At 40.9% G+C, this 11,688-nt stretch overlaps 2 protein-coding genes across 4 annotated transcripts; one reads left to right on the plus strand and one right to left on the minus strand.

Moving 5' to 3' along the window:
- The first annotated feature begins 206 nt into the window (after positions 1 to 206).
- Positions 207 to 5,856, plus strand: tekt1 (tektin 1). Of its 2 annotated transcripts, XM_044201904.1 has the most exons (9): positions 207 to 360; positions 1,196 to 1,384; positions 1,477 to 1,642; positions 2,677 to 2,805; positions 2,978 to 3,124; positions 3,352 to 3,577; positions 4,929 to 5,125; positions 5,545 to 5,708; positions 5,781 to 5,856. In XM_044201904.1, exons 2-8 carry the CDS (start codon positions 1,219 to 1,221, stop codon positions 5,702 to 5,704), a joined length of 1,191 nt encoding a protein of 396 aa, XP_044057839.1. In that variant the 5' UTR covers positions 207 to 360; positions 1,196 to 1,218; the 3' UTR covers positions 5,705 to 5,708; positions 5,781 to 5,856. The 2 variants fall into 2 exon arrangements, with proteins under 2 accessions (XP_044057839.1, XP_044057838.1); XM_044201903.1 differs by having other exon boundaries at positions 5,545 to 5,856.
- Positions 5,857 to 6,355: 499 nt separating this feature from the next.
- On the minus strand, positions 6,356 to 11,284 carry xaf1 (XIAP associated factor 1). Of its 2 annotated transcripts, none has more exons than XM_044201907.1 (7): positions 11,167 to 11,284; positions 9,389 to 9,524; positions 9,213 to 9,269; positions 8,385 to 8,613; positions 8,191 to 8,258; positions 6,791 to 7,018; positions 6,356 to 6,699 (listed from the first exon to the last, which is right to left on the minus strand). In XM_044201907.1, the coding sequence occupies exons 1-7, from the start codon at positions 11,169 to 11,171 to the stop codon at positions 6,667 to 6,669; spliced, it is 756 nt and encodes a 251-aa protein (XP_044057842.1). In that variant the 5' UTR covers positions 11,172 to 11,284; the 3' UTR covers positions 6,356 to 6,666. The 2 variants fall into 2 exon arrangements, with proteins under 2 accessions (XP_044057842.1, XP_044057841.1); XM_044201906.1 differs by lacking the exon at positions 11,167 to 11,284 and adding an exon at positions 10,345 to 10,546.
- Between the last annotated feature and the right edge of the window lie 404 nt (positions 11,285 to 11,688).

Genomic DNA, 11,688 nt, shown 5'->3' on the forward strand with positions numbered 1-11,688 from the left:
TCTTTGTGTGGTTTATTCATTAGCGTTAGTTATCTATTCCATTTTCTAGCGTAATTATTATTTCATTATTTGTCATTAGGAGTAGAATTGCTGGCAGCTTTTTCGTGTCCAACGATAACACTCGATCTTTTCCATCCTGCTCAAGGTGAATCAATAGCAGCTGCTAGCCAATGACTTTAAATTTAATATCATCAAAACAGTCAAATGTAATTGATTGACTCCAGAAACGCTGACCGTATCCGCTATGGCGTGTCATTCGTTGCTATAGTAACCATTTGTTTTGTTACATTTTACCTCGAGCGAGAGGCGGAAGGCGTCAAAACTCTTACATTTGGGTGTTTTTCAACCGCACGGAACAAGGTATGGTCAAAGACAATACTTGTTTTTTGCTGTAATGTATCTTTTTGGGTAACTTTATAACGCCAGTGAGAAACAACACGTCTCTGTCGGTTTCAAACCAACACAATTGGCTAACAGCTACTTAGGCGCTTGCTAGTCTCTTTGGTGGTGTTAACGGTAAAGCTAGCTATCAACATGATATTACACAGGAATGTAGTCGTCTTTGAAGGACTGCAGGGCCCGTGGGTTTTTGAAATTTAAACTTTAATTTACGAAGAAAAACTCATTACGGTAACAATCTTGGATATTATACATAACTAGCCAACATAACATCCATCGCAGTTCAAATAAAATAGGAAACAAAACAAAGCAAAAACATCCCTTAAAATCAAAATCCCCAAATATGACCGTAACTGTTAACTCGATCTGAGCATCTTCAATATTTACACTACATTAAATGACATATTGTCTGTTTGAAATGACACTACTTGTAACATGAATTCAATCCACTATTCGATAACGTTACCTGGAGATTGCTGGGCTTTTCAGATGGTACAGTCTTCTTTTAATACAAATTTGTTAGAAGACTTAAATCTCCTAACAAAAGATTGACCCTAGTGTTTCAGGCATACTAAGCCAGCCATTTGTCAATGTTGCCAAGACCTTTTCCATTCAACCATACATTTGCACAGGATGTGTTTAAGAGTTCCTATTTCTTTCTGCCATTTCTTACATAACTGATCAGTGGGTGTCCACTGTGTTTTCCTCTGGTTTGAAAGTGTTTTCAGTTCTCTATCACCAGGAGGCAGCCACAGTTCTTCTCATTTATGTTCTTCCTACCTGCTTATACTGCCAGTGACGGACCACCAGTGGAGAACAATGTCTGTCCCGGACCACAGTCTCCAGCAGGGTGGTGGACCCAATCTAGTGAATATTGATGTTATGCGGAACCACTCCGAGCTCTTCAGAGCAGAATGCTTGAGGCTGATATTAGAAACTGACAAAGCATGCAAACGCATGCAAAATGATGACAACAAGCGACTAGGTAAGTAGGAAAATAAAAATCAGCTAGCACTAAGGAAGATTTTGCAAAGACTACAGAGGTGGACTGTTGTGTTTTTTTCTTCTGCTTCTCAGATCAGCGGGTCAGAGACATCCAGTTTCTGAAGAAGGAGTTGGAGCTGAAGTTGGAGGAGATTATTGTGGAGATTGATGACCTCATAGCGATGAAAGCCAGAGTGGTGAAAGCCTTGGAGGCATGCAAAGAGCCTCTGAGAGTCACCGTTCTCTGTGTGGAGGAGAGGTTAGGCTGGAAAATGATGGAGTAGAGAGGATCTTGAACAATCAGAAGAACAATGCATTATATTTAGTTACTTTACCTCTGAAACTTCCCTTGCTACTCACATCTAACCTGTCTTAGATTTGGCAGCTATTGTTAGTGTTCAGTAACTCCATACATAAAGTCTAAACGTTCAACACCACTTTCTCTTACTATGAAGCTTACGTAAAAATGAAAAAACTAAACTATAAAGCACTTTAGAAGGAAGAATACCTACCCCACTTCCCCTCAATAAGTTTAAAGCACATCCATCATCCATTTTCTATGCAGACATTTTGACTTGTCAAACACAAGTGTAACTCATTTATTAATAATGGTGTGGCCCGCTGGTGCACCGAAATGGAACAGAGTCATCATTACCGTTCACCTGTTTTTATTGCTATCACAAGTCAAAATGTTTGCTGTGAAAAAAGAATCACAGGAAGGCTGGAACCTTACACAGGATGCTTTGGGTGAGGGGGAGGCTCTACTCTGGACAGGTCACCAGTCTGTTACAGGGCTAACTCACAGAACCTGCAGACCAATTTAAGGGTTGGATCCCTCGAAGGATCCCTCAAAGGATGGGTGGTCCATGGGAGGACCTGAAGGTCGGGCTAAACCTAAACCTTAGACCAAAACTAATGATGCGTTCAGGCAGTCCTTATTATTTGTATAGTCAAAATGTACAACTTTATCACCAGGAAGTTGCCCCAAAAAATGGATAAAAACGTAGGTTTGGATTTTTCAAGTTTATCTCAATACAGTACTCACATACCATATGTGTGTTGAGACTTATTGGTGGCTGTAATCATTCCTCCTCTCCGTACTGGAAAGCTAAATTTAGACAAATTAAGTCGGTATCTTTGAAAAGCACTGTTGTACACAGGCAGAATTAGGCCTACAACACTATTTTGTTTTTACAGGGAAGAAAGAGGGTTGATCAGAGTATTTATGTGAAATGTGCAGCAGCAGTAAAGATAAGCAGATGAGTAATGTTCTTTTTCTTCTCTGGCCTGCAGAATGAAACGTCTGTCCTCTGTGAGGCTGCATGATGATGTGGACAGAGAGCTGCTGAAGGAGAGGGAGGTTTTTGAGGGCGTGGCTTCCCTTCTGCAGCGTGTATTAGAGCAGATCACTGAGCAGATACGGTAAGGGAGACGGACTAGGTATGATTATATAGACTCTATAATGCAGATCTCAAAAGTATGCAGACCTTTTGGATTTTCTAACGTTTAGCGTCTTGAAACCTGGAAGGAAAACCAAATCACTGGAGACAGTTGCCAGTAAAACCAAGACGAAACATGTTGTTTTGTGTTCCAGATTGAACCGATCTGCCAAGTACCAGCTAGAGCAGGATCTGAAGGAGAAATCTGAGGCTCAGTGCATTGACAACTCCTGTGCCTTAATGACCCCCCATTCCATCAACAACCTGCAGAAGTCCAAAAACACCCAAACTGTTCTGCCAAGGTGAACTACCTTGTTCTTGTTTACTGCATAAAGACGGGGAAATGATATGACGTCTATGTTTTTAAGACCTTTGGAAATTAAACATTTTTGGATGATTTGAAATCATTGCCAGTGTATGTCAAGAAGGGGTCTGTCATGTTCTCTTCAAGGCTCCTACACAGATCTGGGAAGTCTGGAAAAAAAGACATTTTGTTCTTCATCTGTTTTGAAACCTCTCCCTCTCTCAGCTTGGCAGTGACTCCAAAGCAGTGGGAGAACATCTCAGACATCAACATAGCCAAAGCGGAGCAGCAGAAGAACAACTCTGTGTCCTTACGGGCCCTGGTGGAGTCTCTCCTGGAGCAGACGGCCACTGACATGCAGAAGCAGGTCCAGGCCACCACAGCAGCCTTTCAGCTGAACACCCAGGAGATCAAGTCTGCCAAGAGCCAGATGGAGGATCAACTGGCCGAGGTAGGGCAGATGAATGTATGGTGTATATATGGCAGAGAGAGAGAGTGACAGGAAGGGAAAGTCAGGCAGTGTGAGGCAGATGTTATAATAAAAGTGAGAGAGAGTCGCTTTGTTTTGATATATCATGTAAGTATTGAGTTTTTATTAAAATTCTGATATTAGTTGACCAGAGATGATCCTTTCATTAAGGATGGGTAATAATGTGATTGACTTTTTTCTAATGGACTTTAGGATCCCATCGGATCATACTGGAGTCGATACTAATATTGCTTTAATAGCACATGGTTTAAATGTCCAGTATGTAACATTTAGGAGGAGCTATTGGCAGAAATGGAATATAATATTTCTAAGTTTTCATTAGTGTATAATCATCTGAAAATAAGAATCATTTTGTTTTCGTTACCTTAGAATAAGCCGTTTTTATCTACCTAGGAAGCAGGTCCCCTTCCACGGAGGTCGCCATGTTGTTCCGCCATGTTGTTCCGCCATGTTTCTACAGTAGCCCAGAACGGACAAACCAAACACTGGCTCTAGATAGTGCCGTTTGCGTATTTCGTGAGTTTTGCGGCCACCATAGTTTCTCCTACACGCTTGGAAGGGGAGGGCGAGGCGAGCGGTATTCAAATGGTTGCAATCTGCAATTTCACCGCTAGATGCCACTAAATCCTACGCACTGGACCTTTAAATGCTGTTGTGTTGCATTTGCATAAATCAATATACATGATATAATGTTACTGTCCCTTGTATCGTGACACAGCATGCAACAGTTGGCTAACAGTCCAAAACTATTTAAATTAGTCTCTGCTTTTTAAAACACTACTTTTTGCAAATGGTCAAGCCGTTGCAGAAAGCCCACATTTTGCAGAGAAACTGTGGCCACAAGTGTGACACAGCAATATCTTTCTAAAGTTCACTAGTGTATTGAATTAAGCAAAGGTGCGTTTTGTGGCTACTTAATTCAAATTTTATTATGTACGAGGAAGAATGTATTATTTCGTCTTTCAAAAGTTCCATAATCTCGCTGCAAAGTATCTGACTTCATATCTGTATTTGAGTGTGGACAGACAGTGTGGACAGTTCATGGTTCAATACTGGTAGATATAGAAATAATTGGCTCTGACTGTGGGTTTAAAGACTTAAGCATGTTAATTGTGCAAAGACTGTACAATGTTTAAAGGATTGCTACACCATACTGACAAAAACAAACAAACAAGTACTTCTAGTGGTATTCTATTTAGCCATTGATTATTTCATTTTAGTATGTATAGAACTGTTGTGTCATAGTAGCAATAGCATGATATCATTTTGAAAATACTGGTTGACCCTGGTGTGACACCTCTATCCCCTCTAGATTCTGTCTGAGTTTGCCAGCCAGCAAAGGGTCAGAGAGGATCTCCGAGTGGCCATCACAGAGAATGAACATGTTCTGAGTTTGGCCCAGGCCCGGCTGGCTTTGCGCCGCCAGAGGCCTGCCAAAGAGCAATGCTATGATCCAGCACAGTCCCAGCTCTTCACAGAGGTCCAGCAGCTCACCGCTCACATCACCAAGTAAGGCCAGGACACATTCGCTTCTGATGTGAAGGGACAAGGCAAAACATTTTTCAAAAGCGATACAGTGAAAGATTAATGATGCCTGTGTGGACACACAGCTGATAGTTTACATAGGCTATAACCAAGATATCTAGAATATAAATACAACAAATGGCAAAAATCCAAACATTATGATGATGCAAAATACAATTTTAACATTTCAAAAAATGTAATGAGTGTAAGAAAGCATAATGAAGGTTTTCAAGGTATTCGTTGTTAATGGCTGGTTCGGACGGATTGCGTAGGTGTGACTGATTTAAAAAAACTACTGATTTCCTGTTTTCGACCACCGTTCTTCCCATATTGGCGTACTGTTTAGCGATATAACCATTTAGGACAAGTCATCACGTGGCATCTCTTTATCTCTGTACTCTCAGACTGTGTGCAGCAGTGGCCCAGTCAGAGGAGGAGCAGAGGGCTCTGGTTCGCTGCCAGCTGGAGCTGCAGGAAAACATCGAGATCAAGGCCCACTCCCTCTACATTGACGAGGTCATCTGCGCCCAGCACAGGGAGCCCGTTATCATACACAACTTCTGAGCAGTCAGCAACGTCTGAGCAGTCAGCAACGTCTGAGCAGTCAGCAACGTCTGAGCAGTCAGCAACGTCTGAGCAGCCAGCAACTTGAGCGGTTGACAAATACCCAGTATTTCTTTCAAAATGCAGTTAAATAAAATTCACTTTGAAATATATGTGTGAATCTAGTTCTCTTTCATATGGTCTAAACAAGGTTTCACATTGTCTTTCTTTACTTTATTCTAAAGGTCTTCAGTGTGAGAGTTGTATAACGTTTTTTGTGCTGTCTGACAAATTCTCAGTAATGGTTCCACTGTCCTATAAGTGTGTCTGAGACCCTCATTAAAAGCTTGCATTTTACCTAATATACAAAACCCTTGAATTATTTTTTATTTAAAAAATGAGCTGTGGCAGAATTTATTATTTTGTATGTTGTTCATATTTCACTTAATGATCTTACAAAACATAACGCCCACAACATTAGCCTAAATAATGTTGGTAAGATTAGCTTAATCTGATATTTCCCTCTTACTCTAAACACACTAACACATTAACTATACTATATACTAACACCCAGACTCCATATGGGCCAAGAAAATTACTCAGTTGTCACAGGAATTTGCTTCTGCAGTATGTTAATACGTATTTGAAATAAATGAACTAGATTTTGCCATGTAAACCTTTTATGCATTTTATTGCACTTTAGCATCATCCGATCCATTTCTCTATTAACTGATACTAAATTGCTCAATATGTTTCTGACTCAAAACATTCTATTCACTGGTTTAGACAGAGCGTTTAGCGTTACAGTTTACTATTTGTATTTAACAAAAGGAACATTACAAACAATACATTTAAACAAAAATAAATCAAAAGTCGGCCAATAACAAAATTGCATTTCAACAGCCCAAATGCTTGTCTTCCATCCCTTTACGAATGACAAAGATCTCTGAAGCAGCTTGGCCATTCTGAGGAGTTCTCTCTCTTTATTTCAAGAGAAGGTGAATTTGGCACTTCACCTAAAAACACAGAGGAGGGGGGGGGGGGGCTCTTACCATAGGAACTTTTCAACAATGTGTACACAAATCTCGTGTGACGCAGGGATGTTACCTTATGCCGACGTAGTGTGACGAGGGGCAGGGCCAGATGACAGTGGGGGCAGATGCTGATCTGGTCTGGGTCACCTCCATCACCCCAGGGACCACTGCTGGGTCTGTCTGACAGGGCGGTTGCCTTATAGGCGCTGCTTAGCCAAGAAGTGGCCCCGTGCCTGGGGAAAGAGTCTGCCTCTGCCGCTTCATCTTCATCTTCCCACGTGGTTGTTGGAACACACTCCAGCTGGTATGGGGGATACAGACAAAAGGTATTACTGTAATGACGACTTGGTGCAAAATGCTGTACAGTGGATTTTGCCTTAAAACAAGAAGAAAGAACACATTCTTTCCCTTACAAATTAAAAGTTGAATTCCTAAGCAGTGAAACACACCCTTGCTCAGTTCAATACACTATGATGCGACTAGTAGCTTACGGTGGCTAAAGTTAGCAAACTTTATGTAAATATTGCTGTATAACACAGTCTTGCTTTAAACCTGTAATAATTAGGTTTTTTGCCACGTGGGGGCTGTGGAATCAAATTGTGAACACTTTGAACATTGACATCACCTTTTAAATTGATATGGTGAACTTGTTAGCAAATAATTGCTTTTTTACACATCCAGCAGTCACGGAGCACCGTTAGTATTCATTTGGAGTGGTGTTTGTGTCCACCTGATGAATATAGGCCCAATATTCACTCTCCCTTTCACTCTGTTCTTGGTCTCTACAGCTCCTGAGGGAAATATCTGGCTCTTTAGCTGCTGCATGCTCCACTGTGTTCACCAGCTAGTCTCTAACTGTGTCTGTCTGCTGTTCAGGTAGTGTACAGTGGGCGTTTAGAGCTTTTGCTGCTGTGGCCGTAAACAACGCTATGAGAGCGGTGAGAGTGAACCAGAACAGTAAAGCTGGGGGCCGACAGCTAAGCAGTGAGCTGAAACTCACTGTAAAGCCAAAGGGGAGCTGCAGCTTCAGGTGATAATTCTCTGTAGGGTCATCACTGCGAGTTACATATTTTCACATTGTCAGTTGATCCATTATTATTATAAAAACATCAATTGTAGCTGATTGAAGTAAAGCAATAGCCATTTAATTGGTCAGATGTTAACTTACAGTAGGACAACAGCCTGTCAGATAGCCTGAACAAGTAGAAACCTTTCACATTGTGGCGCTACACAAAATATAACACAATTTTAGAAAATTATCACAAATTAGGTTTACAAAAATGACTACTAGCATCTATGGTTGACACCACACATCATATGTATAGTCCAAACTATTTGCATGACATGTTACTCCCAGTCATTCTTATGTGAGATCATTATTTTCATGTTTTTTTCATGCTCCACATAACCTATGTTTAGCTTCAGGAATTGGTCCCATAATATATAAGAGAAATGCTTGCAAACAACATATACCTCATGTTTCTTTATATCCTCAGCTGGAAATGATGCCATACACCTGTCACAACTCACTGGGATTTTTGCTGTGAAAAGAAAACAGATGTGTTAATAGTTTAAGAGAATAGGCATGGTAATAGTTAAATTTAAAAAAAAAAAAGTATTCTGGGAAGTTAATTGGGGTTTGTGTCTCGAAGTCTACATCCCCTTACTCTTCTTTGGTGGTCGTTTGGTGGGAGTTTGAGGAGGACCTGAGCCATTGTGAGTGGCTGAGCAGGTCAAGTCATGCTCGGGCTGGTCCCTGAGGGTGACGTAGCGGCCGCAGTCCCCGCAGAGGTTGGTGCGACTCCCACAGGCCAGATGGTGTTTGTCCAGCTCCTTCCAAGGCAGCTCCAGCTCGCAGAACTGACAGCTCTGCAGACGCTCCACACACTCATCAGACTGGGAGACAGAGCAGAGTCAGACTGATAAATATGTGTCCCAGGGTACATACTGTATTCCGCTTCAGGTGTCGCTCTTTTGGAGGCTTTTCCAACTTGACAAGAATAAAGTTATGGGGTAAAACTGAATATTTGTATAATCAAACTTTTAGTCCCTAGTGTGGCTTAACTGTTTTTCCCCATAATGCAACAAGATCTGTTTTTCATTACACCCTCTCTGCCCGGCAGACACCAACATCTTTCAAACTCCATGTCCCCTGTTTGTAACGCAGGCATTTCATAAAATAATTGTGCAAGCTGAGATAACCCTACTGACCTCACTGTGACATCATCAGGGTCTTTATATTCTCTCTCTCAGTAGTCGAATGTTTTTGCTTATATTACTGGTTAATGGTTTGTCCTTTTTGCCACTAGTGATGCTGAGGAGGGGGGCCGGAAGGTAATAAAGGGCGAAAGCAAAAAAAGCACTCAAATGACGAAGTAAAACAAACAATAAACAAATAATAATGTGTGTTACGTTAGAGATGTTTCCTATTCTGTACAATATTATACTAGATCTTATGTCCATGCAAACAGCACCAACAGTACCACTGGACATACCTCATGATCCATCAGGTAACAACGCTCCATCTTCTGGCTACACTTGGAGCATCTCACCTGCAGACAAACAGAGATGTAAACCTACAGATAATACACCATCATGTGTGTGTGTGTGTGTGTGTGTGTGTGTGTGTGTGTGTGTGTGTGTGTGTGTGTGTGTGTGTGTGTGTGTGTACCTGGGTATGCTGTTCCTCTCTGTGTTGGTTTAGCTGCTCTCTGGGAACTGCTTCATCACAGTCAGGACAGAGACATAAGAAGCGGCTGCAGTGCGTTTCGTGCAGAGCAAAGTTGGTCTCTGCAACCTCTCTGTGGCTAAAAGACAGAGGGCGAGGGTCAAGTTTATTAAAACTGTCCTGAAACAAGGTATAGAAAGCAACTGAAACTATATATATATATATATATATATATATATATATATATATATATATATATATATATATATATATATATACTTATTATATTTTTGCTGAAGGGAGGATAGTCAGAGGGTGCTTTCAAATCTCAGATAAAACTAATGTATCAACAAGATGTGTCCCACTAGTAAGCCTTTCTCTTTCACCCTTTGGAAAAGTTTTCTTTTGTTTTGTTCCCATTGTCCATTGAACTATGGTCAAGTTATGTGCCCACTGTGTTAAATCTCCCTGCTTTTGAATACAGGCTGTCAGAGCTGTGTGAAAGTGAAAGGAGACTTAAGCCCTGTCCTAGTTAGTGAGCCCTAATATGTACTTCTGCAGTCATTTTATGAAAAGCTCCATTACAACACCATCATTTCGTACCGCCTCGCCATATAATATTATAATTATTATATTCACTGGTACAATGATAGGATTTCCAATTTCTTACAAATACCGTCTTAAGTTACATACTGCACCAAGCGGTACTTTATCCTACTGCTGCGGCACTTTGTGGGGTGTTTGTTATTAAACATATCCAACTTATACTGACAAACATCATATTCACTCACGGCTATGCCGAACTGTGACTCCAGCCGATGTGTAAAACGCCCATATTGGTTTACGTCCTACATGCAGTATATTACCTGCCAATGTCCAAAACAACTTTAAACTACCAAATTTTTGATGTAAATTTGGTGTGTTCTTCTCCAAAAACCTCACATAAAGTTAACTCTCACCATTTGCCGCAGGTGCGCGTTGCTTCCTTCTTATCCATCGACACAAATCCGTGAACTAAAGATAAAGTAAAGAGCCCCTGACAGATTATCCGGAAGTTCTGACTTCAGACTTTAAATTTCAATTCACCAGAACAGAAAGCGAAATTATCTGTAGGCTACCACCGCATAACGTCCTAACGTCATAACGTCTGCTTTATGTATCAAATTACGTATATTTACGTAAAAACGTAAGACGAGGGCTCCGTCGCTGCGACGTCACAAAACAACGTTGTGGCTACGTTACAACTACGTTCTAAAAACGTTACATTTGACGAGGTAATAGAATAACCTTACCCCAACGTTGTGATTACGTCAGCAGACAGTCATGCCACAACGAATCCGTCCGTCATAGCGTTATAGAGTTACGTTGCTGAGACGTCGTTTACACTTCCTTATTACGTTATTTACCTTTCTACGACACTGCTGATCGGTCACTTCTTACTCAACCCTGGCCGCTTAGATTTTGTGTATTAAAAAAAGGCAAATCATGGTGTTGAATCTCTATATTACCCTCCCAATGAAATGCCATTGCTTCTGTAATTCATGACCTCAACACTTATTTTCAAAAGATACTCAGTGCAGCAGTAAAAAAAACCCAACTGCCAGTGAGATCAGGTGCAAGTTACATTTCTCGGCAGGCAACATGTGCTGCAGCAAGCACAATTATTGTACAGGAGATGAGACATAAACATCCAAAACTAGATACAGAAACAACATAAAACGCGTCCGTAGCAGGTCCTCCAAAGCACAAGTGCTGGTATAATCCACAGAACCTGTCTTCACCTCATGCTGACATGACTGCCTCCTCCCGAGCATATTTCTTTTAAAATGATGTCATCACCGTCACTGCAATTGCTTGATATGTCAACAGATTCGAGTGCACAAGAACTAAATTAATACACCCGAATCTGCCCGTCAGTAAAATATGCATCGTCTTGCATTGTTGTAGTTCCAGGACAGAAACCACCACAGACCAGTGATTTCAACAATACCACTGTAGTTTTGTCTTTTTCAAGCGGCGAACTACATTTCAGTTCGCATATTAAAACAGGACACCTGCGGGCATTAGCAAGTTAAATTTAAGGCTGTTTAAACATTTTAAATGCTTCTTAGAATAACATTTAAGACAGTTTGCCACACAAGTAAGCACGTGCAAGTTGTCTAGTAGTCTTAGCTACTTGACATTTTTACAACTATCTAAACGACAACACTGACATTTGTCCAAATGCTTATGGCAATTTAAAGGCTTGCAAACATTCTTTAAGCGTTATGATTTGCAGATTAGACCCAAACGCAGACGCAGAT

This window comes from Siniperca chuatsi, linkage group LG7 (assembly GCF_020085105.1).
Source record: "Siniperca chuatsi isolate FFG_IHB_CAS linkage group LG7, ASM2008510v1, whole genome shotgun sequence".
NCBI lineage: Eukaryota > Metazoa > Chordata > Actinopteri > Centrarchiformes > Sinipercidae > Siniperca > Siniperca chuatsi.